Source organism: Hetaerina americana, unplaced genomic scaffold, assembly GCF_022747635.1.
Source record: "Hetaerina americana unplaced genomic scaffold, ioHetAmer1.1.p SCAF_6, whole genome shotgun sequence".
NCBI classification, from domain to species: Eukaryota; Metazoa; Arthropoda; class Insecta; order Odonata; family Calopterygidae; genus Hetaerina; species Hetaerina americana.
The window spans coordinates 59286233-59313159 of record NW_027287205.1 but is presented as its reverse complement, the minus strand read 5'-3'; the positions used below and the strand labels follow the sequence as shown (position 1 = coordinate 59313159).

The 26927-nt window shown below is 40.2% G+C and overlaps 1 protein-coding gene across 2 annotated transcripts in view; it reads right to left on the bottom strand.

The window, feature by feature from the left end:
• The window catches only part of Syt4 (Synaptotagmin 4), a 519138-nt gene that overhangs the window by 71334 nt on the left and 420877 nt on the right, over positions 1-26927 (bottom strand). Inside the window, exon 1 of one of the 2 annotated variants that reach the window (XM_071594357.1) lies at positions 9704-12246. The exons of the other annotated variant lie outside the window; for it this stretch is intronic. Coding sequence (XP_071450458.1) covers positions 9704-9740 — 37 coding nt within the window. The 5' untranslated portion in view covers positions 9741-12246. Of the gene's footprint in view, positions 1-9703; positions 12247-26927 lie in introns of those variants that run through there. 2 annotated transcript variants of the gene reach the window in all.

The window sequence follows — 26927 nt, the reverse complement described above, 5'->3', positions numbered from 1 at the left end:
CTCCTGCCCAGTCCCGCGGGGAACCATTGTCCCCATCCCCATATGAATGGTGGGATGGCATCCCCTCCCTTCCCTCTCACTCCATCCCCTACAAGGCCATGTATCGTCCTCCACACGTTTTCCTCTCCTCCCTAAAACCTCCCTTTCGGAGCGGCACCTCGTCCATTTACATTCAATCACATCCACAGACCCTCTTCTCATCCCTCTCTCCTTTTCCCTAGACTCTGTACGCCTCCCATTTTTGGGCCCCAGGAGGTTGAAAAAAATAAATATATCGCGTATCCCTCTCATTTGCTGAATGCCGGGGTATATTTGTCCGCGCTACCAAGTGCGCGCAGGGGGTTGATGACTGGGGAGGTGAAGCGAGAGAGAGGTGGAGGTGGGAATGGAGTATTGGACTCGGCTGTCGGGGATGATGTGGGGAGAGTGAATATCAGGTGACGACTGGATTTCGTTCCTATTAATTCCACTCCTTCGTCCCCCCTTTTGAAAATTTACCCCCGCGACTAAGGAGCCAAGCACTTCAGATCACCTTGCCCTGAAATTTGTCCACCGAAATAACATAGCTTCACGGCCAAATTTGTGCTTTCAATCTGCCACCCGCGTCTGATATACTTACACCGTAGCAGTTGAGAGGCGCTTATTTTTCGAAAGTTTGAGGGAAAATGGAATTCGTGGGCTGAAAATTATCGTATCGTTGAGCGTATACCACGCGTATGTATGTATCAGTCTGCTTGATATGCGTCCCGCCGTGGCTTTGCGCGAGGGATCAAAGAACACTTGGATGAAGATGTTCGTTTTTCGGGGTAAAAAAACCATTTCATGGCTGTAGGTTGTTCATTTTATGCTCTTTTAGACTGGAAATTTCATTCATTTTGGCGCATTCGAATAGATAATGGGGCGACCGGCTTCGAGCGGCTTGCGTCCCGGCGGCTCTTCGACTTCGCCTCCCCATTTGCACACTCTCACTGCTCCGGGTACAACGTAACAATTCCACTTCACAACATGACCGGGAGCATGGATACGCATTGGTTTACATCGCTCTCTACTTATAATGGTAAATAATCTAATTTCGGCAGGCAATTTTACTTTTATAACTATCGGAGAATTTAACGGAGTTGCGGTGTTAAGTGATATTTTCTGTTGCCATTGTGTACCATACCCCTCCAACGTTCGTATTTTCGGTGGTGATATGGAAATAATAGCATTTTGTTTGTGATTTCGAGTAAGTGAGGAAAGTTATCCTGATAACTGTGTAATGCCTCAGTTACGAAGGGAATTCTGGTGTCAACCACATTGGCTTGGGATGTTAAGAGTAAAACATTTTCAATATTTCCACTCCATTAGCTAATACAGGGTCTGCTCCAAACATACGTAGAATGATTCTCGTCGTCATTTTCGACTCAAATAGACGTTATCTTCAAAGAGTTGGTGCCTTTGGAATAGATAGAGAAGAGTACGCTTCGCCTGGAAAGGCAGCGGCAAAGAGTGAAACGTATCAGGAAGGAGATGCTTGCCAACTGGAGGCTGCGCCACGATAACGCGCCGTCCCACACCGCCATCCTCGCGACCGAACACCTGGCCAAGCACAGGGTGAAAATGCTACTCCCCTGCCGCCCTACAATCCCGGCGTGGCACCGCTGGAATTCTTTTCGTTCTCAAGAATAAAAATAAGCTTGAAAGGCAACCATTTTGGAACGCTGGATAACGTAAAAGAGGCCGTGACGAGGTGTTTCAATGAGGTTCCCGTCGAAACTTTCCAGGAAGCGTACGGAACCTAGCAGAGGCGCTGACATTGGTGTGTCCTTTCACAAGGTTGCTATTCTGAAGAATTTTGGTAATGTGTTCTTTTATTTGCGATAATTTTTTTCCCGGATTTATTCCACTTATTTTTGGGATTGACTATTTATTCTCTTTTGGAGTACTTTGAATGGTACGGTCAATTTAATTATCATCGCATATTGCATGTAAAGTCAGTTTGCATTGCAAGCCCCGCTTCGCTCCGTAGAACCGTGAACAAATGCATGGAGGTTACAATTGTTCTCACGTTTTTCACCATTTGGTTGTATTTTAGCAGTATTCAGTATTCATGAATTCATTTTTAGCGACTATTGTGCCTCCTATTCTATGTTTTACCTCAATTATCTGTCAAACTCTGGTAGTTCACGAGAAAATTCAATGAATTGGGCAGCTAGATGTTACCTTATATATGAGTACGTGATAATTAATGGTAAATTTTATCTTCCTTGGAAAGACTGAAAAAATAGTGATAGGCACACCTAAAGACAGGGAGATTCTTAGATTGGTGGGTAAACAATGGACTGAGCGTTTGAACTATGATCTGAGATCACCGAAATCGAAGCACTGCATTTCTTCTGCACACTTTGAAAAAATAACCCGAGCCCTGGAAACCTAATTTCCTGGTTAAAAGATACATCTGGGGAACCACATACTATACGCCATAGGAAAAGGAATTTCTTCCCTCCATGCATGAAAACGCCGCAATATTTGCTAATGATACGAGGAAGCACTATTTAATCTCACCAACCTTCCCATGACAATTTTGGCTACGATGCATACTAGTCCTTTATTAGGCGCATCATCAAAAGCTTAACAAATGGCTGGGTCATGACTCAAAATCTTATTTAAGCCAATCTTTTCCTAAATGTCCTCAGGCATTTAAGAATCGTCAATGCAATCGATATCCTGTCGGCCATTACATTTGGTCAAATGCTTCAAAATGCAAACCTATATCTGGCAGGCGTGGTGTTTTAAATATAGTATAACAATATTATTTTTAATGAATATTGAACAATAAATTCAAAAATCCAAATCAATCCAAGTCTGGGTGCAGGTAGATTATTGGAGAAACTGTAGAAGGAAATAATGTGGATTAAACAGGAGGAAGTTCCTGCGATATGCATTACATGCATACATCGTAACAGTCATCAGGTACCTCCCAAAACATCTTCGGTTGTTCGAATTCACTGATGTTTTCCTGAGGCCTGCTCATTTGTTTACAATACCCGGATTTTTGATGTGAAGATCACTACTCTCGATATATTACACTTCAGCATTATGCTATTATTGGTATACTTTAGTATTTTTATAAATATTATAAATGATGAAGTTTTAACTACGCTGTTTCGTACTGAAGTTGATATAATCATGGAATACTGTTTCAAGGGTAGCAATGTATTGCGATTCGACCTTTCGTGCCGGATTGCATATGGTATTGTAGATACGCATCCATATAAAATCGAGCGTGGTCAAAGTCAACGAAATAGAACAAACGAATAGGTAAACAGATGACAAAAACAAATAGGATAAATGGATAAGTTGGCTCAAGTATCGCACGGCCGTATGAAACTAACTTATGTTCGGTGGTAATTGTGTATTAGTCAGTTGTGTGAGAAGGATTATTCATTCATCTGTCCACTCAATCGCTTTACTACTGAAAGGATGAGGATTTCCTGACTCAGTAAGCTTGTAAGGAGTAGACCCACACCACTTTGAAAAATGAGCAAGGTCGCCATCATGAAGCACTCCAATCCTATTCAATGGTGGCCATCTTATTCCTGTTTCCAAGGCTGCTATTATCCCTATCCCGAAGGCTATCTTTCTCCAGGTTTCCGTTTTCCTTTTGACCCCCTCCGGGGGATATTGATAGTCCCTTGCTGAATCCATCGCCCTTCCGCTCGACGAATGTGGCCCATGTCATTCGTCTTTTACCTTAGGTTACCTTATGGCGATGAATGTTGAGGGTCCACTACAGCGTTCGTGAATGTCCCTTCGCCAAGGGTCTGATGTTTAATTTTATACTCTCTCTGATCTCTTTTGAAAACCAAAAGACTTCAGGCACATATCGTGAAAAATTCAAAAGTTGACAAAATTGCGTTTTATCAACTTTTATCTACCAAAAGTTTTACACAGAATTCACCATCTTTATTTCTAAAGAAATAAAAATACGAAGTAAATATTTCAACATTTATTTTTAACAACGACGCCTGTTTCGATGCATCGAACTCATCATCCAGTGGGCTGTATTTATAAAAAAAATTCCCATTAAATGACTCTTTGTCTATAGACAGTCTATTTAAGGCTTCTACACAAGGCCTACTTAAAGTCTATTTATCTTCTGTGGTCCAATTTAACTCTACATCTGCAGAAACCTAAACTAACAGCTATTATATAAATATTTAAAAACCCATATTGGAGATTTTCCTCTGTTAAATTCTGTGAAAAATTCGAATTTAGACAATAAAATTAAAATAAGTGTAATCAAACAAAATATTTAGCGATATCTATTTAACTAGTTTCCGATTCATGCCCACATTCGTGACAAAATAAGCAGCTATTGCAAATATTGAGAATTCTCAACTTGCGTTGAAAATCCAGGCCGGTAAAATAAAAATTATTTAATAGAGGAATATAAAAATTATTCTTAATATTAAAAAAAATCTGGAGATCAAAGGTTCTTCTTAATGAGTGTCTTACTGCTCTTCATGAACTACATTTTTCCATTTTTTCCAGCAAGTAATGCCACCATTAAAAACATTTTTTGAAATTTGAAAATGAATTTCTGATGCTAAATTTAAATCATAATAAAATGTTATTCATAAATTTCGCACAGAGAACATTAAAACCAATGTAATTTAATTGACCCTTTCATTGAAATTCGCTCTCGAGTATCTTAAGTGATAATAACTATATTAAAATCCTGATCAAACCTCATCTGATAATGTTATACAGACGTAACTATTCGCCAGAAAAACGTTTCCACGGTCCAAGAATGCTTTAATTTCGATAAATATGAGCTATTCCTGTTTCACAAGTTCAATTTAATCACAACATAGTAACCTCTGACTAACATTTTCAAAATAAAGAACGTTCAATCATTTATCAAATTTTTCACTGTTTTGTGTTTTATGAGTATTTGTATAATGGTTAATCAAAGGATAAATGAAAATTTAACGGTTTTAACGCTCTACACTATATATTTAACAAACTTTTATTTTATTTGGTAGTCTAGCGTTCAGGTTTAGTTTTGAATAGACATAGACTTAACGGCCGCAACTCATATTATCGTATAATAAGACACAACAGGATACTCCAAAGTACATTAAATTGTTCTTCAATTGCGCATACATCCTACGCTCCTTCATTCCGTTCAATATGCTTTACCCTTCTCCTCCCCATTCCTTGGTAGCCTAACTTCCTTCCATCTATCACAGTCTTAAGTATTCCATCGCCAATTAAAAAGCTCCGAAAACACCTTTCTTGCCTCATTTTGATTTCTCCCAGCAATTGCCTTTCCTCCCCATCATATCTAATACCTTTTTGTTCATTTTTTCTTCCGCTCATTCTACTTTTCCCATCCTTCTCCATACCCACAAAGTACCCTTTTATCTAGCTTCAAAGACCAAGTTTCTGCGCCATGCAAAACCACTCTACATATCCATTTTTCTCCCGATATTTTCTTAACATCCTCAATCAACGTCACTATCATTAACTCCCTCCTCTTTGTGGAGGCTGCTGCTCCTGACGCAGTTTATTTTTCGGAAGGCCTCTTCTCTTTTGCCCATCTTGGTCCAAAACGCATCCAAGAAAGGAGACAAACTATATTGGATATATTTTAACGAGAATTGAAATTTTGAAATATCATGATTACGAATACGATCAGTTTCCGTACGGCCGTCTTCTGATTGACTAATACCCCTTGAATTTCAAATTAAGATGCGTATTTTGCGAAAATTTTTAAACGCTTGTCCCCGTTTCTTTTCCGCGACGCCGTTAATTATTTCTCCCTAATCCATAATTACAGCCCTCCCTCGCAAAAGTGCCTTTCGCATCCCTTCCCGTATAGTGCCGCGAGGGCGCATTAATTTACCACTATTAACCCCGCACACCTCCCCCCCCCCACATCTCCCGTTTCTACCTTCCGTCGCTCGCTCTTCCTAATTACGCCATTTAATTTTCATTGTTCGGAGTGGCGCTTCCATCTTAGAGCCACTTCGTTATCCGTCATCTCGATTCAGGGTGGATAAAATTCATGGCTCAATCCCTTGGCGGATACGACTTGGTAAAATTGTCGCTCCGGGAACATCCATTTCCATGCCATAAAAGTATTTTGATCGCAATGCCGACGTCGTTCCGGAAGATTTCTCTGCACCCACTGGAACAACCTGACGCGGCAAACTCATTCGCCGGCGTTCTTCTCCACCATGGAGAGTCGAGTTAACTCGCCGCCGTAATATGAATGAAACGTTAGGCTCAACGGGGAATCTTTTAATTAAGGAAGTGAAAGTTGAATGGTAACGTGGGCGCTTGGAGGTGCCACTCAACCCTTTTAATAGACCTTCAGTGTTTTAAAAAAGGGGTGCGATACCATTTATATTATCCTTAGGCATGAAATAAGCGATGCGGCAAATTCTCCCGTCACTTTTTCGTCAGTGTACTTAATATAATATCGCTGGGATTGGGGGATTCCGTTTCTCGACAATAAAAGTTGATATATCAGTAATTCACAAATACGAAGTCCGCTGTCGTAAAAAAAAATGGTGCAGAACTTATTTTGCCTACCTTACACGCTGTGTGAATTTGGTTTATACATGGCATATAAAATAAAAAAATGGACTCATAAGACTTGTAAAACGAGTTTTAGGTTTTATAAACTGCGCTCTGGAAGTTGAGGTGCCGGCATGGCAACATGAATACCGTGACTTTGAATAACTTCTCGGGGACAGAAGTAACATTTTTTCTCATATCAATCGGATTACACGGCGCAGGATAGCCATGACCAATGGGAAACTCAACACTTTATCATGTATCAATCGAAATATTCACTAGAAGCCTTAAAGTTTGGTAATAATAACTCGCCAGTATTCAAATGTCTCGTCGAATTCGGACTGAAAAGACTAGGAACGGGTTTCATCGGAAGTAAGAAACAAAAGTACCAAGTATCGCATCAATTCTAAGGTCCTCATAATGAATACATACTTAGTCACTAGGATTCTGTTAGAACTAATTGATGATAGTGAAGTTTAAAAGATATGAATGACGTTGAAGTACCACGATACTCCACATCAAATGTTCTCCGAAAAAGGCGCCTTCGAAAAAGGCCACTGTTCTTAACTCGAAATAGAATTACTCCCAATGTGAAAAGTCACATTAGAAAATTTTTGACCCACTTGTCTATGCCTGGGCATCATTAGTAAGCATTTCGTTCCTAAGGATGGTTTTTGCAGCCGCCCGAGGAACCCTATGCTATGATAAATATTTCCTTTTACTGTGATTATTCCCTGCTATTTCATGGCATATTGCTCATGAACTTGACTTCAAGGATCAGTCCGGCCGCCAAACAATATGATTATCGAATTTAATCCCTGATCTGCATTTGAAAATCTTCCCCTCCCACGATTTCTTTCACGATATCCTCAAGTTTAACGAACGAAAGAACGTTAAATTAAAACGCAGACCAGGAGACGCTAAGGAAATATCACTGTTGCTACTAGTTTTTTATGAAATACACATTCAGCTTGAATTTAGTAGTGTTAAACTGGCGCGGCATCATACCGCAAGTATCCCTTTTTCATCTCCCATTAATTCACTCTTGTGTCTATCTGGCCGCTATGGCAAAATTATTTTGGCTAAATTTTGTACCTTCATCACGTTTCAGGCCCTCTTGCCAGTTTTTGTTCAAATAAAAATGAGAAATGAAAAAATAACTTAATTCCTGCCTAATTCAGCATAATGAACTTTCGCAATCGACCTTGAATCTAACTGATTTTCCTCCAGAATTACCAGCTTTCTTACACCTGACGTAGGAGTTGGTTAAGAGCAGGAGTGCATTTCGCCAATGTGTAGAGTAGCGGCTGTGGAAGCGCCGATATGAATCCCCGCGGCTACACCCGCATCTAGCGCCGGAGCGAACGCTTCTGGCCGGAGGCGTCCAGAAGCGTTCGCCCCAAATGTAACGACACTTGCATTGTATGAAAACTGCACAATGTAGAGAAACTCTCGAGACAAACTGCGTAAATTATATGATACACGTACGGGGGAATAACAGTCTCAGTTAAGACTTCATACCCTGGTTAATACGCTTACCTATGTGACACACGACACGTATGATACGTTGGCGTATTCTGGGACAAGGACGTTTGATTTCGTCCAAGGATTCGTCATTAAAAAGGTTTATGAAAGGTGGTTTAAAATGGAAGTATGGTTTAAAATGGAAGCTGCTTGAAATGTAAAGTGTATTAAGTGTTAAAAATATTCCAATATGGCTCTGATTCCCGTATATTTTACACGCATTTTCATTGTTCTTAGTCAAATTGGGACTGGATAGATGGAAGGAATAATGCATGGAAGGAGAAATCTAATATAAAATCTCATGGAAAAGTTATTCGTTGGTTAAGAGAACGCAATAGGAAGGGCCTAGGGAAAACTAATTTATCTCACATATTTCATTAACGCACATAATTGTTGAAGAAACAGATTTTGTAGAATCAAGGAGAGAATTGTATACATTCAAGTCTTATTTCCTTGATTATGATAATTGAGCATAATTTTCGATTAGTGTGTGGGCGTATCTGTAGTGAAGCGAGCAAGAAATGAAAAACCGGGATGATAAAGGACGAGTTTTCCTCTAGAAACGAAATGGGAGTTCCCAGTTTATTAAATCGACAAAACTGCCATAAATATCCAAGAAAATATTATAAACACGTGAAAAACTTTTCCAGAAATTCAAGTGGAAGCTAATTTTTGTAAGACTTTTGAGAGATATCATAACTTTTGACTTTGAAAAGTCGAAAGGTTATGAATATAAATATAATAATATAAGAAATATAATGATTATTAATTAGTATCTCATAAATGCGTTGACCTCTGACGAATTCGTCGCTCAAGTTGTTTTGAATGCCTGGGCTGTTCTCAAACTCCAGATTGTGAAGAAAATTGAGGACTCTGCTAAGATGGCAGATGAAATTTGGAAAATTAATTGAAAAACGTACTTCTGATGCAGCGAAGGAGGGACAAGTCGTCTAAGTTAGACTAAATATCTATGCCATTACCGAAGTCAAAAACAAAGATCTCCTCAAGAAGTGATTTTTAATTAAATGATTTAGTGGGGAAAACCGTGAAATTAGCTATTAAGCATTAGACATTACCTTTCCTACTATAAGAGCAATTTCACTGACTATTTACGAGCGGTTAATCCTTAGACAGGTTCTTTTGCTATTCCGAAACATTAAATATGAATTGAAGGCCATTAATAGAGTCTGAGGAATAAATTCATCTTATCACAATACAACAATTTCAAAGTGTAAAAATCATTCACCTCGACCCGGGTTATGAACCCCAATCTATCAATTTCCGATTCAAGGAGAATACATTCTACGCTTTGAAATTTTTGCACTGTAATGCGCCTTAGGGGATGTTAGTTACGGCCGCTATATCTTCCGCAGTTTCTTTGATACTTGTCTTGTGTTAGAATAACTGATGAATTCATGTAATACGGAGTCCTTTTGAATGCAATACAAACATATTACCAATAATTAGGTAATATGTTAGCATAATTCACTCAATTATCATACCGATGAAATAGCTCCAGAGTAGCAATCACACTTTAAAGTTTAAGCTCACAATAAAACAATAATATCCAAAAACCATTATCAGTTAATTTCGCTTCACACGCTTCATTTACCTGCAAAATGTGAAACGCTTGCCAGGACTTCCAACATGATGAAAACTTCAGCAAAGAATCCACTGAAAGAGCCACGGACTCCCAAGATCGAGGACGTTAGAAGTCAAAGTTCACATACTTCGCCCAACACACTCCCGAGGACCATTAACGGCACCAAGATGATGAGACCAGATAACACTTCCCCATCAAATGCTTAAAAGACTTGGAATTATTGATATGGCGAACCGACCGATGGAGAAAGGTCGATATATCGGCAATCGAAGGGAGTTCGTTGCAAAACTGCCTTGGCCGCGTTGGCCAAAAGCCCTTGGCAGAAAGCAGAGGGAGGGAGGAAGAATCGAGCGTTGTAGTCCTCTTCGGAGAACACGACACTGCACGGGGCTCCGCTCCGAACGATGTGGGAGGGAGGTAAATTGGGGGGGGGGAGTAGGGAGCACGCACTTGAAAATGTGTGGCTTCTCCTTTGAAAGTCCGCTTCCCGGAACACACTGAGCGCTCGACTCTTTGTTTGTCCTCGGGACGGACAGGTAGGGTTGCGCTCCCACACCGTAAGGAAAGTTAGATCCTGAAGAGGCGGTCACGTGGGATGGAGCTCATTGGAAATTCACGTGAGGAAATACTGGGGCGAGCACTGAGTAAAGGAGGGAGGGAGGATCTCTGCAGCGCGAAAAATAGATTGTCTTTCCGTCCGTCACGAAAACCGAATGATTCATAGCCACAGACCGAATTGGTATCCTATAAGGCGGAAGAGTGTCCAACCAAAGTTTCCTGAAGTGCTACTGAAATATTTCAGGTCTCTTGGGCAAGTGTTATCCAAATTTTTTTTTATTTCTGGTGCAGATGAACGCTTAGATTCGTCCTTTTCAATGCTTCTTTCATCGGAACAATTGAAGCTTTCTCATTGAGCATTTGAATTAAAATGAATTGAAAGCTACCGGCCTAATTACTTCAAAAGGAGGGTTCGAAGTGGAGATAATTAGTGTATCGCTTCCGAAGAAAGGGACTCTCTGATCTATTCGAATCTCTCACAATTCCTCTCATTATATTTGAAAGTTTCCTCTCCAATAAGGACGGAATTTTCAGATGAAAAGTTTCCAAATATAAGATGGCCTAACGGAAAGATTTGGCTTCCATCGCTTAATGCTTTCTGAAGCCGAGGGATAAGCTAAAATTCACCCTCCTTTGACTTGATTAAGCACAAAAGGAGAGAAGCTTTGCTTCCGTCTTCCTTTTTTTTCCAGCAAATTGAAATAATTAAAGTTATCGCCTTTGAGTTTCAAGTAACTCTTAGCCCAAGATTTCACAATTTCAACTTCAGCAAGGAAAGGTATCCTTATCCTTATATGATTCTCATATGAGCCTTCTCGCCAATAGTTAAGACGAATCTGCGTAGTTGTGAAGGATGAATCCAACGAGAATAGTTCTAAAATTTCATGATGACTCAACTGGAATGCTGACGACTTGGGATTAAATTTTGGCCCGCAACGCGAAAATCAACTTCTCATTCCTTTCCTCTCGCGGCAAAAAGACAGTTACCACTTATTTTACAGAGTTAAACAAAACACATGCGGATTCTCAGGTACCGGTAAATGTTGAAAAATATGAAATGTGCTTATTGGTAGAGTGACGTCTCGAACAATTTCTCACAATACGCGACGGCTCACAACACGTACCCTTCCTACGACTCGCCGTACCCGGGAAAGATCTAATTGATATCGGGGCACAAACGATTACACTCCTTCACTGGCAGCGCACCGCGACCTAAATCACGCCGGCAGTTCATCGAGAAACCTCTCTCGTTCTCTCTCCGTACGAGATGGAAGATAAACACATTCCCATAGCCCAGTTCTTCAGTAATTCAGATAATCACTCCGGGACTTCTGGGAGGAATGTAGTCGGGGGCCAATTTATTCCGAGCCAGTTCACGGATTCGTGACTGCTTGGAGAACACTTTCCTCACGAACGGGGAATAATAATCCTCTCGTCGCTCGACGCGGTAGAAGTGGGGTATATGTTGGGTTGGGGGGAGAAGATAAAAGGATACAGCGGGGGGAATCGGGGGAGGGGAGTTGAGAAATGATAAGTTTCACGTCACGAGCACAGGGGTTGGACCCATTCCTCGAAGCGGGGATTGAGGCCACACCGGCCCGGAAGCCACGGGTACTCCGGTCGCTGCGGACGAGATCGGCTATCCCTGACACGTGAAGTACGGTTAGACCGACACCACCGCGGTATCCCTCGCCGGAGGCGATGGGGTTGCCGCCCGTGGATACATCCACGCCACGACCGTCGGCGTTGTGTAGACTTAGCCGATGAGGAATCGTCCGGAGAAGCGGACGTCCTTCCGGCCAAAAACTTCCGCGTCCGGCGCAGACCGTCCCGCTCAGCGGGGAGTCGAGCGCATGGTGCCAGGCGTAGCGTCGGGATCGACCGCGAGGTCCAAGCCGGTAAGGGAAGAGCGTGATTCCGCCGAGAAGGTGGAGTGGACTCCGGCGACGGTGATACTGCCCCCAAACGCAGAGCTCCCTCCTTGGTGCGCGGGGGAGGGTGATGGTGGGACGGAGACGGCGCAGACTGGGTGACTCCGGGAGTCGGGAACCCGCCGGCCGCCCCTTTTACCTCCCCTTATCCCTTCCCCAGCCATCCATTCGGAGAGGAGGACGGGTGAGTGGGGGCGTGGGAACGAGAGAGCCGGGAGTGGGGCGGGGGGGAAATTACAAGGGGAATGAGTGGGAGGTGCGTGGGGGTGCAGAGGGCCCTGCAGCCAGGGCACAAAACGTGGAAATTGAGCCGCCAGGGGACCGGATACTATACCATTATGTAAACACGCCCGCGTGTCCCTCTCCACTGCCGGGCGATAGACAGTTAAGGGTACCCATGTTTTTTGGCGCACTCGGATTGTATGTGCACTTTTTTCATTATTTTTTAACCGGTTGCGAATATTTGCGATACAGTCCCATGGCAATATGACAGTCTAAGGTTTTGCAACTCTATTTTTCCCGGAGTATTGTTCATGTTTCGCCCGAGGCAAGAGGAGAAAAATGGAGATAACATGTGTGGACTCCGCATATTTCGATAATTTCGTAGAACTTCAATTTCCACTTAAGGATTTACGTGTTTTGTTAAAAATACGAATAACGAATAGTGTAGGAGTGGGCAAATTGGTTAAGCGTTGGAGAGGGATGAAAAGATTAGGTAGAATTTGATTGGAGCTAAAAACTGGCTTATCGAATTTCATTTTATGCTAAGTGTTGTGTTCGGCGCGATTCAGAATTTTATGTGTTTTGATATTATAAGACCGGGACACTATACAGCATTTTCCTGACCGTATCAAATCCTACCTTTGATTCCACTGTTAATGACTGAATAAACCAAATAGGGATTTTTTTCCACCATTTCATGCCGGGAGCGAGCCGTGATATTTTTTCTGAATTTATTGCTTTGTATCTATAAACACAAGGCTTCAAAAGTCGGCGTCGTAAATTATGGCTGAACAGATTATTTTTTCTTTAATTTTATTCATAAGTGCATTAGAACTTGCAATATTTTTAAAATTTATATCATCAAAAGTGATGAATGGATTTTAGCTCCGTGGTATCAGCAGGAGCCATTAACAATTGTGATGTTCATCATCTGCCATGTGACAGGTGCCAGAAGAAGAAATACGGTCATATTTTGGTGTCCTCTGTCGATTTTGGGCGATTTTGTCTCGCCGGAAACTACTTCTTTTTGATCGATGACCTTATACTGAGGACAGCGGAACATTCGTGTTTTCATTCAAAAACAAAGCTCATACAAACTACGTATCCAAAAAAGGAATGAGTAGACCTAAGTCCAGGTAATCCGTCTGGATGAGAGCACCTGATTTACCATTTACATTTTACAATGATTTTCCTGGATATAACGGTGTTTTTCAGAAAGGGGATAACTTCAGGTGTCACTTTGTCGAAACGATACATATTTGCAAAAGAAACACTTGGTTTTTCCACATTAAATTTAATCACGACTTAGGTTTCGACGCTCAGCGTCATCATCAGGTGAAATAAAGGCCAAAATCTTTCTTTATACCATTCCTTCTAGTATATAAAGAAAGATTTTGGCCTGTATTTTACCTGATGATGACGTTGAGCGTCGAAACCTAGGTCGTGATTAAATTTTATGTGGATAAACCAAGTGTTTCTTATGCAAAGGTGTTTTTCAGCTTTCCGGCACGATGCATACAGAAAAAAATCCGATGATTTCGGTACTCTTGGCTCTGCAGTATGTCCCGTCCAAGTGATTATCCTTTTTGCTATTGACTATTTTCATTAACGCGTGTGAAAATTGAGTCCACACTTTAACCTCCGCCGTAAGAGCTCACTTTGTGGATCAAGTCAGTGGGGAGAAAAGACTTAAATTCAGTTTTGCCTCAAAGATTTTTTTTCAATCTAGAGCGGCGAATGAAGTAATCCAACTCTCAAAGCATGGCGGAATTACATCATTCGCCACCGTTGATTGAATTCGCAAACACTTTTTGGAGAGGTTCTCTGGAAATCTTAACGATAATCTGCAAAAGTTTGATAGAATAACATAGCTCGAGAGGCTCGCCCTTGAGATAGCAGGGTGGTCGAGTTTTTTTTAATTCCACTCAGACTTGGAAATGAGAGACATTAATAGTTTAGATTCAGGTTATACATTCAATTTTTTTCCTTCAAAGGCTTAACATAAAGTGATAATGTTCAGGTAAAAACTAATGCTGATTGAGTAACTCTATAAGTTAATTTCTTCGATGGATGAGAAACTAGCCACGGTTATTTTAGACTTATCAGACAGAAAGGCGGATGGGTACGATTAAAAAAAAAACATTGGGTGAGTTAGCATTTTCTGTCACTGATTAAGATTGATGGTATATTCAAAATACTGATGTGGGTTGACCTTTGCAGGTGACCGCAACTGGCATTAGGTAAGAGGGGGAGTGACGTTCAGTGAAAAGTCGCCGTTGGCCAATATTTTCTCTACTTGGTCTTCTTACACTTACAGGCTCATACCTCACACACATTGTACTTATGCACGGTTTTCTCAAATTTAGGTACTTGTGGAAGCCTGATTTAAAGTCGAAGCGTAAGCAAAGCAGAAGAGAACCACACAATTTTTATTTTTAAGCAAATATTCAAAATATAATAATTAATTTTTGTGAACATTTGCGGCACATCGAACATTTTTAGACCTATAAAGAGGTAAAATAACAAATAAGATTTAATTTAATTCCACCTAACTTAATTAAACTGAAATTGTCGAAATAAAATCAATAACACCAAAGAATATAGAAAATATTTCATTTTGTATCATCTTGCCAACTAAAAGCTTGACTCCGAAGCCAACAAATAGTTTATACTGTCACATTTAAAAGTGAAATTCTAAAACCTCTCTGTCCATATTAAATACTTATCTCTTGCAATGAATTGTTACACCTCTTAGTTCCTTATTCTTTCTACCCATTATTGACCTTTCCAATATCATTTCTCTATTTTATTCTTTCCGTTTAAAATCTCTCGTTCTACCTCATGCCACGACATATCACCACTACCTCTCAATAACCTCTCCCTCCACCTCTGCCTTCTCCAAATTTTCCCAACAACTTTCCATCTTCCCCAAACTATCCAATACTTCCTCGTTTACCTTTCCTCTCTGTCTTGCATACTTTGTGAACCCTTCCCCATACCCACATCTAAGAGCCGTCAATTTCCATTCATCTTCTTTCCTCAAAGACCAGGTCTTTGAACTATATAACGCATCAGTTCTTATGGAAAGCCTCCACTTATCTTTCATCTTCACGTGAAGTCTATTTTGATCAACTCTCTGCTCCTAATCAATTATTCTTTTGACGACAAAATTCTCATATTTCTCTTACACCTATTCATACGTTCGTCCAATTACGGGATTTATTCCATCGTCTTCAATTTATGCCCTCCTATTTCAATGCTAGCTTATATTTCTTGCACAATTACTTCTAATGTAACATAAAGTAACCTACTCTTTTCACACAGATCATGTGATATATTGAACAAATGACTTCAATCTATTGGCTTTCTGGCTGGTTAAAATTTGTCATATATAACTCTGACTCAATAAGACTTCCATATACCTTAATTCTTGCTCTCAGCTCTCTACATAAATCTTACAATTTTCTTCATGCACTATTGGAAAACAAAATAGTGGTAACGTTCAATTATTGTCTTGTCCCTTTGTTTATTGCTATCTTAACCGTTTTTCTATCCTCCGCCTGAAAATTCAAAGAAACAGCCGGAGTAATCACGGGATTAACTTAAAACGGAGTCATCTTCTTATGCGCATTATAATGCAACAATTTCAAAGTGTAAAAATTATTCGCCAAAAATTCAACTTTTCAAATGTCCATGAATTTTGGAAAGGAAGAGGGCGCCTCAGTAGCACAACTGGCTAAGGCACTCGACCGGACCTCCAGGGATCGAATCCCGGTCAAGGTGAATGATTTTTACCCCATAGAAATTTCCACATCGCTCAACCACCTCCCTTATGTTTTGAAGATACAATGCATACCACCATAGGCAATCCTATAATATCGCCGTACTTTTGTAAACTATGTACGCTTCACCCTTCCGAAAATTTCGTATTTAATCGAGTCTACAGATTACCGTGACCACAAATAAAAACTTTTAACAACTGACTAATAATATTCCTTCAATTTTATTTCATATAAGTTTCATACATTTCACTTTCACGTCAATCTATCCTCGTTTTTATCGCACGGAGTATTACGCTACCTTACAGAACTTATAATGGCCAACAAATAAAGGCATCCGCCTGTATATGTTGGCTGTATCCGGCTGTATGCATCCGCCCACGAGAAGGTACGCCAACTGACGACACTGTTATTCAATAGAAATATTTCAAGAATACATTTTAATTGCGTTTTTATTTTCAATTTAAAAAAACTGTTTCCGTCTACTTTAACAATCTCAAACAGCGATTAAGTTACAAGCTATCAAATTCTTACCACTGGTCGCATTTAAACTCCACTGCTCGCTCCCCAAGGTTTTTAAATGCTTCAAAAGTCGTCGAATCTCCCCCACCTAACTACGATCTTTCTCTTCCCCCACAACTGCATCCCATGTCTTTCTCCTTTATGTTTTCCCCTTTTTACTTCATTAATTTTCTCGCGAAAGCCCCCTCAATGGATTCATCCATGCAATGCCAATTTCTCATCTGTAACTACAGGTCGAGACGAAATTTTGAATCGCAATCAATTTAGTCAGATCTGATAAATTACAATTGATAATATTCCATTACTTACCCACTCTGAATTTACTGGGGTCCGCTTCCCATAGGATAGGGCTATCTCAATTTTATTTTAAATAATACGATTGCCCTGTGTAAATTCTTTCCATTTAGCTATACATAACACGGCGACCTTCGCTCCGGAGTCTTTCCAATTTACGCCCAGATGACCAAACCAACCTCTGATTGTTTTGTTATCATTATCTTTCTTATATCCCTATGATTACCGTATGTACAACTGTACATGCCCCAATGCGGTCATTTCCCTCATTTGTAACCTATCGTTTTCCACTCTTGGGCCAACAGAGCAAGAAAGACGCAAAAGGGAGATAGCGGAGGCCTTGAAATTCTCTATGGATGATGTACATTTATGAAATAATTGCAGATGAGTTAGCTGTAATTTACTAGCACAAATATACGCTCCATTTAATAGGAGATATACACAGACAAAATGATTATATAGATACAAGGATTGTATAAAAAGTATCAGTAGCTATTTTTTCCTGATGTTTGCGTATATTGCTGAATTCAGACCATCGGTGCGCATGATTATAGGTCTCATTGTCATTGATAAGATGACAGTGTACAACATTATCACTGATACTTTGGCGATGCAAAAGATATCCACTAAACTCGTCCCGAAGGTCTTGACGAACGACCAAGAGCAGAGTCGATCGTCTGCTTACGAAGACCTTCTGCAACGTAATCACGACGATTCCCCAACCCCCTTACAGTCACAACTTGGCCGCGGCAGACTATTTTTTATTCCAAAAGAAAATCCTCCCTCAAATTACAACACCATATGATCCTAAGTGCCGTCAAAGAAGTTTGCTCGCGGACCCTTCAGGACCTTCCTAATTCCGCCTACCAGGGAGCCTTCTAGTCACGTAAAAGCCGTTGGCTTAAGTGTGTCGACGCTCAGGGATGCACTTTGTAGACTAGTGAGGAATTGCAGCGATATCTGAAATAAATATTTTTTTCCGAAAATGTTCCCGATACTTTTTATACATTCCATGTACGCGTTTTTCTTCCGCTGCTGTTAAAGATTAGGTTTTACGTATTATAATCATCTTTCGAGTCACTTGTTTTACAAAATAGGAAGAACCGATTATTTTTTTTAACCTAGGGTCTATGGTGTCATTGTATTCACTGACTTCGAGCACGAATCACTATGAGATAAAAAGTGTTTCGGCAAGTTTCAAAGGCTGATACGATGGTGTTTATCGTGAAAATATCTATAAAAAAACTCTGGTTTTGAAAATCCTGTGACACGCTCGCAAGAAACAGGTATTTGATAAAAAAATGCGATCAAGCTTAAATGGATTCCTGTAGCTACTATAGACATCTTTGAAATCTAATTTTTGTAGCAAAATGAGAAAAAAATAATGGAAAGTGTCAGGGAAATAAAGCATGACACGACTACGTGCAAGGAAAACATCTGAAAATGGTAACCTAATAAGAGGTCCTCAAAGTTTTTGAAATAAAAAAAAATAAATGCAATAAAACTTGCGACCGTTATTTCATCCTCTGAAAAAATTTGAACGTAGGACATATATTGGAGTATATTTTCAATATTCTATGATGATTGTCACTTTTACCTTAATAACTATGGTTCGCGAAACTTGAAAATAAACATATTTATAATATATTACTCGATATATAATTAATATTCTTGCTAAAGTCTTTCTCGGTAGGTTATATGTTTTTTTGAGGGTACATAAAGAGGAGAATACCGAATTCTGAGGCTTGATAAAGAAAATACGCCAAAAGAAATAAGAGTTAAGGTTATCATCATCAAAATTTTAACCGCAAGAACAAACATTCAAGATTCAAAACACGGGAATTTTATTTTGAGAAAATATGCATTTTCTGGAAAAATATTTATGAATCGCGATTAAATTTTAAATTAGGTTTCCATTATTTATTAATTTTCTCGTACTGTAGTTCTAATTAGAAGTTTAATTCCCTATTATTAGTTTTATTTCATCATGGGTTGTTTCCAAAATGTCATTATAAGAACTTTTGTCTGCATGCAGGACATTATTTAACGAATAAAATTAATTTAGGAGAGTTATAGCTGAGAATTTGATGCAGATATTTCAAGTTCATAGCTGAGAAATGAAAATTGCTTGAGGGTTTTTCCTGTTTTGTTCGATAATCATCATATCCAACATCATCATTATTCAAAATGTACTCTCAAGTGTGAACGGAGGGCAAAAATAAATCAAAAGGCCAAAATACACCAGAAGAGATAATTACTAGGTAACTGAAGTAATTAAAATTGTCATAATTTTAATGCATGCTTATTTTGGAAAGGACACCCGTTCTGTACCAATATTCAGGACCGTATTCTCAGCGGTTTGATTTTCCAATGTTCTCGTGGCAAATTACCGACCTCATTACTCGAGTAGGGGCTAGTATTGAAAAATAGCCTTCCAAGTGTTCAGCACTGTTGATTTCAACTGGGAAATAATTATACAATCTTTAATTTTTAATTATTTCATTGATCAATTAACTTACATGCCACGTGAATGTGATTATCTTGACTATTTCATTTCACGTGAGTATCTATCAGCATCAATGGACAAAACGAAACCGTTAAAAATAAAAAAAATATAACCATAAATTGGTTAAATCGGACGTGAATGGCTTAACCATTGTTCTTCAAATTCCTTGTAGACTACTGAAGGCTATTTCCTGATCGTACGATCATTTCTTTGATATATTAATCCATGATCAATGAACAATTTGGATGAATTAATTCCGTTTGAGGATTTTTAATAACATCCAACCTCTAAGTATTCCTAAAAAGTTACAACCATGCTGCTTTTAAGTCTTCTTGAATCGATCTTAAATCAAATAATGTAGTTTTAAATCACATACCCTGCTAAAGGTTCTAAGTACTGTGGGTGGTGGAGTTAATATTATTAGAAGACTGTATCAGCAAACCATAAAAGACTACTCGCATAAAGACCTGTAGTATTAAGAAAAATTTACCAAGAAAAGGACTACGTCTACAGCAAGGTAAGACAGGATCTCATTATGTTATCTTCGGAAAAAAGTTTATCTTTGAAAACGTTGAACGAGAGGAGGAGGATTGAGGCGAGAGAGAGAGAGAGAGAGAGTCTTCGAGGGTTGATTTGAAACAAAATCTCACTTCAATCGGTCAAGTTGAAAGGATTCTGAGAGTGGAACAATATCATGTGTTCCGTGTGGATGAGCTCAACTCTGCGAGGGACGAGGAATATTTGATAGCGACGGATCATGAAAGAGCAGGTGGGCTTAAGGGGAGGAGGGAACGGGGATCCTACGGCAGGGCAGTTGATCCCATCACGCCCGTCGCAGAGGTCGTACGCGGACCCAGGATCTTCAACTCCCCTACCTCTCCCCTACTGCTTTCCCATCGGAGCAGAAAGGCCAAGTAAGGAGAATTATTTAATCCCCTGGAGGGAAGGGAGCGAGACTTTGGCAAAATATGCGGTGGGAAAATAATTTTTTTTATCTTTCGGAAATGGAGAAAACAATTAAATATCAAAAACATTTAAACAGACGTGTCAATAAATAACTGAGATCACTATTGGGGTTAAAATTGTGATTATGTGATGACTATGTAATTTTAAATGACCTGAACTATTATTACTATGGCTCCCATTCATTTGCTAATTCGAAATTAAGTTTTTTTGTAAACATGAGGAATATGAATTTGTAAACCTATGGCCACTCATATCATGAGGGCAAAGCAGCCGCACTAAGATCTGGCTCATCTGGTAGTTTTGCTTATCGCTAACCCATGGAAATAGTTATGCATATTCAGAATAAAATTCTTAGGTTTGTGCAAAATATTAATTAGCATTCTGTGAATTAAAATACGAAAAATACTCATCAAACTGGTTTATGAGCTTTTCATCGAGATAAAAAATACGCATTTGTAATACTGCCAAGTGATTGAGAGGAAGAAAAGGATGAAGTGTGATTCAATTCAGTTTTGCGCTTAGCCGAGGATTTTTTGCGCTCGAAACTCGGGTGACCGTCACACTGTGCCATCTTAAATATTTCAGGAGCTCTAAGTCGGCGAAATTGACGCTGCCTTCGCCAGGGGAGCGTCATTGACATCCGAAGTCCCTATGCGTCCCCTAGCAGCGCTTCTTGGGAAACGGGAAGTAAGGTCACCTGACTTGAGGGCTTCTCTAGAAGCGCGAAGACGACCTGAGAGGAAAATTGAATACTTGCTTACCTTTGCGGAGCTCACACGGCTCCCTAACCCATCGCCAGGGAAACCGATGAGCAAGTTTAAGTTCACCGCATCCATTTCACCCTGGAAAATTTGTTTATTTGGTGAATAGGGGATGAGGGAGGAGCGTCCATTCCTTCCTTTCCTCACTCACTCTCACTTGCTCACTCACGAAACCACTCCCGAAAGAGGCGCCCGCGAAATTGTTCCAGCTTCTTGGAATTCCACCCCTTCCCTCTGAACCCGACCCCCCACCAAGTCACCCCGCCCGGAGACGCCCTTAAAGATAGCTGAACACCCAGAAACCCCGTGGAAAATACGCGGATCTCCCTTCCTCGCTCTAACCAAGGAAAAACATTTGCTCGATATAACTCGGGGAGCTAACGCGGCCTTAACTTTTAGGGGTTTATGGGTGAAAGACTCTTCTCAATACATTTCGCTTGGCTTGATGAGAGTCTGGTACTGGCGTATCGGGAGACTGGCGGAGTGGGTGTAGGTTTTCGCGGGTTCGTGGGAGTGGATGGGGGACGGAATTGATTGAAAGGGAGAGGGTTTGGTGGAGGAGTGCGTGAGGAGAGGGTGGGTGGCCCGGAGGAGGTTTGAGGGTAAGAAGGAATCGGTGAAGGATTGCTGGAGAAGAATTGGAAGGGAGCGGAAGAGGATAATGCTTTGCGTTCGAATGCCTTAAGAGAGTGAGAAAGGGAAGGGGGAAGGAAGGAGGGAGGGAGAGAGGGAGGGAGGGATAGAGGGAGGGATAGAGGGAGGGATAGAGGGAGGGATAGAGGGAGGGATAGAGGGAGGGATAGAGGGAGGGATAGAGGGAGGGATAGAGGGAGGGATAGAGGGAGGGATAGAGGGAGGGATAGAGGGAGGGATAGAGGGAGGGATAGAGGGAGGGATAGAGGGAGGGATAGAGGGAGGGATAGAGGGAGGGATAGAGGGAGGGATAGAGGGAGGGATAGAGGGAGGGATAGAGGGAGGGATAGAGGGAGGGATAGAGGGAGGGATAGAGGGAGGGATAGAGGGAGGGATAGAGGGAGGGATAGAGGGAGGGATAGAGGGAGGGATAGAGGGAGGGATAGAGGGAGGGATAGAGGGAGGGATAGAGGGAGGGATAGAGGGAGGGATGGAGGGAGGGATGGAGGGAGAGGAAGAGGCAGGGATAAAGTTGAAGGAGAGGAGGGGGAGAAAGAGGGAGGGGAATAGGAATGAGGGTGGGATATGAAGAGAGAGAGGGAGAAAGGCGGAGGGAAGAGAGAAAGGGAGGCAGGGTGGAAAGAGTGGGTGTGGGGCGAGGGGTGTCACAGTACGAGCAGCGTGGGGTGTGTGCGAAGCTTTGAGTGGCGGCTGCAACGTCGGCGTTCTCCCGCTCCGTCTCTCCAGGCGAAATGATTTCGCATGTTATTCCCTCACATAATTATTCTGGTTTAATCGCGAGTCACGGCGGTCGGGAGAGACTTCGATCGTCGGGGTGCGGGGGGGGGTGAGGGACCCCTCCGGAAATCCCCTTGGCCTCTGTAACCGGTTCGGAGCATTTTGGCAGCTGCCGTCCCGACGGTCATAACAGGCAAGTCCTGGAGTTTTGACGGGTGGGTCGTAACTGATTGACGGGGGGAGAACGCCTGAGTTGCGCAGCATGCGGTCGCACCCCAATATCGCGCGCCGGAATCAAAGGGGCTTTACTGCTTTCGTGTGCCTCGCGGCACCATATAGTCGCGCTTGGCTCATATCTCCATCGAAAATATTCACTAGGCTTACGCAATTCCGCGCACCCAAGGGTCGATGAAATCAAGTTTTTTTAGGTTTCCTGCACCTGAATCCATCTTCAGGGTACGTTTTATGTATAACGAGTATCCTAAGTATAAGAAGTAAAAAAATTCGAAAATTATAATGCGCTCAACCTTATATTTTTGAGAAATACACTCAATAATACTCGAGGGTCCTTTGTTAAAAGTAAAGCAATTCGAACATCGGGAGTGAAAATCAACCATGATTCATTTACGTCCAACTGTAACTGATCTCATATGGAATTCGAGACCTTAGCAAAAGCAATTATTTAATTTACTCATGGCTTCAAATTGGCAAATTGTTCTATCGATAAGGATTATGTACGTAAATATGCCTTTACTTTAATTAGTTCCTCTATCTAATGCACTTCATTTTAGTGTAATCGCTATATTTTCTCAAACAATTGATGTACAAACCCACTTCATCATTGGTATTTACTCTCCGGTTGACATACCGAAATAAATCTTTAACTGCAGGTATTCATTTTTTTCTTCCCGCTGAATTCTCGTTTTCGGCTTAAAATTCCTAACGCGTGAACGTAATTATCGATCGGAAACGACCAGCAGCAAAAATTTGAATATTGTTCAACTTTATTTTTACCTCTTTAATCTTATTTATCCAAGTCCATGATCTTTTTTTGATCAAGCTCGCTGCCGAATACGAATAAAGCGTGCCTTAACACGCTATTGTATTAGAAAACATCAAGTGAAACACGGAATACAAATTGGTACATGCAATGTATGTATTTCAACAAATAGACATTGCTGTAGATATAAATGGAAACAATAATTCAGAGACTTGAAATAAATAAAAAGAAGTTAAACAGGGCGTGTGCTTTGAATGCTCAGGAAATTTAAAAGGTGTAGCCCCGTATACTGCTTTTCAATAATCAATTATTGAGGAAAAATAGTTAAACCCAAAGTTTTATGAAGCTAACTAAATTAAATGAAAGCTTATAAATTCGTTCGACTACCCTAAGAACAATTACAGATATCAACTAAAGATAACCAGTTTGATGATTTGATTGTAATCAAGAATACTGAGCACACTCGTATTTCTTCAGTAACATATAACAGGATTGAATGAAGTAAACTTACGGGGTGGTAGGCTTACTTTGTACCTCGCGAAAGATTTCTACCACGTCACTGATTTCTGCCAATTTTAAGTTTGCCTACCTTGTGGCTGATTACGGAGCCTAAATTCTGTTCGCAAGTACTGAAGTTGGTTATGGAAAACTTCAAATATTGCGACGCTGGCATTCAGATTTAGTCACTTTGAGATAAACAAACCATTGCAACTATTACAAAATTTAGTTCTAAAATATAATTTTACCCGGAGCGAATCCAAATCATTTAGGAAAGCCCTTTTGGGGAATCTTTTTGGGTTAAATAAGTCTAAAAGTGAATAAAAACTATAATCACGTTAGTAATTTTGAGTTCATGCTCTCTACCAAACATAGTTTATTTTGTTACATGCTGTGTTGTTACCCACATTATTGCAATTATTTTAAAATTTAACGTTATTTTTAACTCTAATTGAAGTAAAAAGGTTATATAATAGTTTCTGTTTATATAAGAAAGTGCAACCTCCTCAAGATTGCTTAGATTTGCTATTGAGATCGCTAATAAATAATAAAGAATTGAGCATACTCCTGATGTGAGGGAATACGTCATAGAAAAGATTGCTTACTTATAAAATTTCCAATAATCGATTCGAACCTCCTCATTGCTATGTAAGCTCCAATCAGGTACAACACCAATTCATTTTTACTGCAGGGTATTTTCTCATCTGTTAAATTCCCACTCTTGCTCCACGAACGATAAGGCACGAGTCCCACAGGGGGTGATTGATGAACCAAAGTCGCGAAGATGATAGAACCATACTTTGCCACTTTTATTGCGTCGATTTATTAACATTTTCTATTTGGATTACCACCAAAGAACACCTCCAAAACTACACGTCCACCCACCCAGTAATACGGAGGTCCTGTGACGGAATCCTGGTTGAGTCAAATGATAGCATTATTTTATTTATGCTCTTGCGCGGAACTGCTTACATTATTTAGTTATGTAACTTAGGACAAGTTGAATGGTTTCTGCTGAAAAAAAAACCTTACGGATGTTTGCACATTTCAACACCAATTGAAAGTGCAACATAAACAACCTGGATAAAGGGGGATGGTATAAACAAGGTACAGGTACCACATTAATTGGTGAAATTATTACGCGAATTCACGGTTAGCCGCATCGATTGGCTGCGAATTCCACATACGTTCACTCGGCGTCCTATTCGCGGGAGTCAGGAGTGATTTGACTCACTTTTAAAAAGACGGCATGGGATTTTTGGAGGTTTTCGGGCAATTTTTTTCCACATTGTGATTTATTCCAAAGTCTGGTGAATTCAGGGATCAGAGGGAAAAAAAGAAGGGAGCGGCTGTAAGCTTTCTTACCACTAGGACTGTGTTTTGACACTTTTCCCCCGCCGCAAACTCTGATAAATGTCCCCAAAACAAACGAATCGCACCCCTCTTTATTATATTTTATCTTCTGAGACCCCATCTGGTGACTACCACGTAATTAGTTGTGAGCTATGAGCGACAATAATTCCTGTGATTTTTAATTGGTGAACTTTTAACGATACTGTTTAAATATTGCGATTTGAACGGAGAGGGGCAGAAGCGGGATGCACTATTACCCGATGTATGCGGAGCCATCACTACCCTTAAATTTCTGATACATTCGTAAACATTTCGTTTAGAGATCCTCATTAAGTTTAATAATAGGCTTCAAATAAATTTAAAGCCCTTTGAATTCATTTAGGATTTGTATGATTAACGCGACAAGTAACTGGTAACAAAATAGATATTGCTACGCACGAAAATTATACATATTTCATTTACAGTGATATGGCCGACTGTTTTTATTCTTCTATATTGGACATGCATGCCAGTTTTTCAAATAGAAGGCTCTGGTTTTGTAGAATAACTTCATCACGTGGGATCTAGTACCTAAAGTATGGTTTTGTTTATGCATTCAACTATTTTCCATCTGATAAGGTTACTCTTTAACGAAATTATGAGCGTACGTATTATATTTAAATATAAAAACCGAGAAATTTGGTCCCGATCCCACTCATAATTGAGTTACACGACGTCATTCCAGCAATAGGTTCAATAATAAAGATGTAGTGTTATATGAGATATAATTTTATTAAGTTGAAATGGACTGAAAGGGGAATAAGCCTAATACTAGGCATGGCAGGTGGTAGGAGAGATGGTTGCTGGGAGATAACAAAAGGAGACGGAAAAGGTGGATGCAAAGCATTTGATTGGCGATCAAATTTTGAAATTTGTGATGGAGGGGAGAACTACACGCAATCAACGCAGGGGGAGGAATAGAAAAGGTGTGATGGATCGATTGAAGGGAGGTAGAATGTATGCGGAATAAGAGAAGGGCCTATTGTAGTGTGGGGTGCCAAGCTGTGTCTTCTCTAGACGAACCTTAAAAATGTAGCGAGGATCAATCTGTGTTTAACCAAAACCTACCTACCAAGTAAAAATTCAAAGGAATATTTTATGAGGAATAACATAAGGGATTTATTTGAAATACTTTAACATTTTAGCAGTCAGTATTTTAGATTAATTACTAGAACAAGGATTTCACGTGTCTCGAGAATTATTTTAGTAATTACACAATCCCTTTTCAGCATGTATAGAGACAGTTGAGAGAGATTTGGTGGTATTTAATAATGAAATTTAATTAATTTAAGCTGAATTCATTAAGTTTTGGAAAATTATTGAAAGTTATATTAATAATATTGGCCACATAAAGCTTTTTCATACTTCAGAGATCATTGAGTAATCGTTTCAAAAGGTTCTTCTTTCAAAATATGAAAGTTCGTCTACCCGTT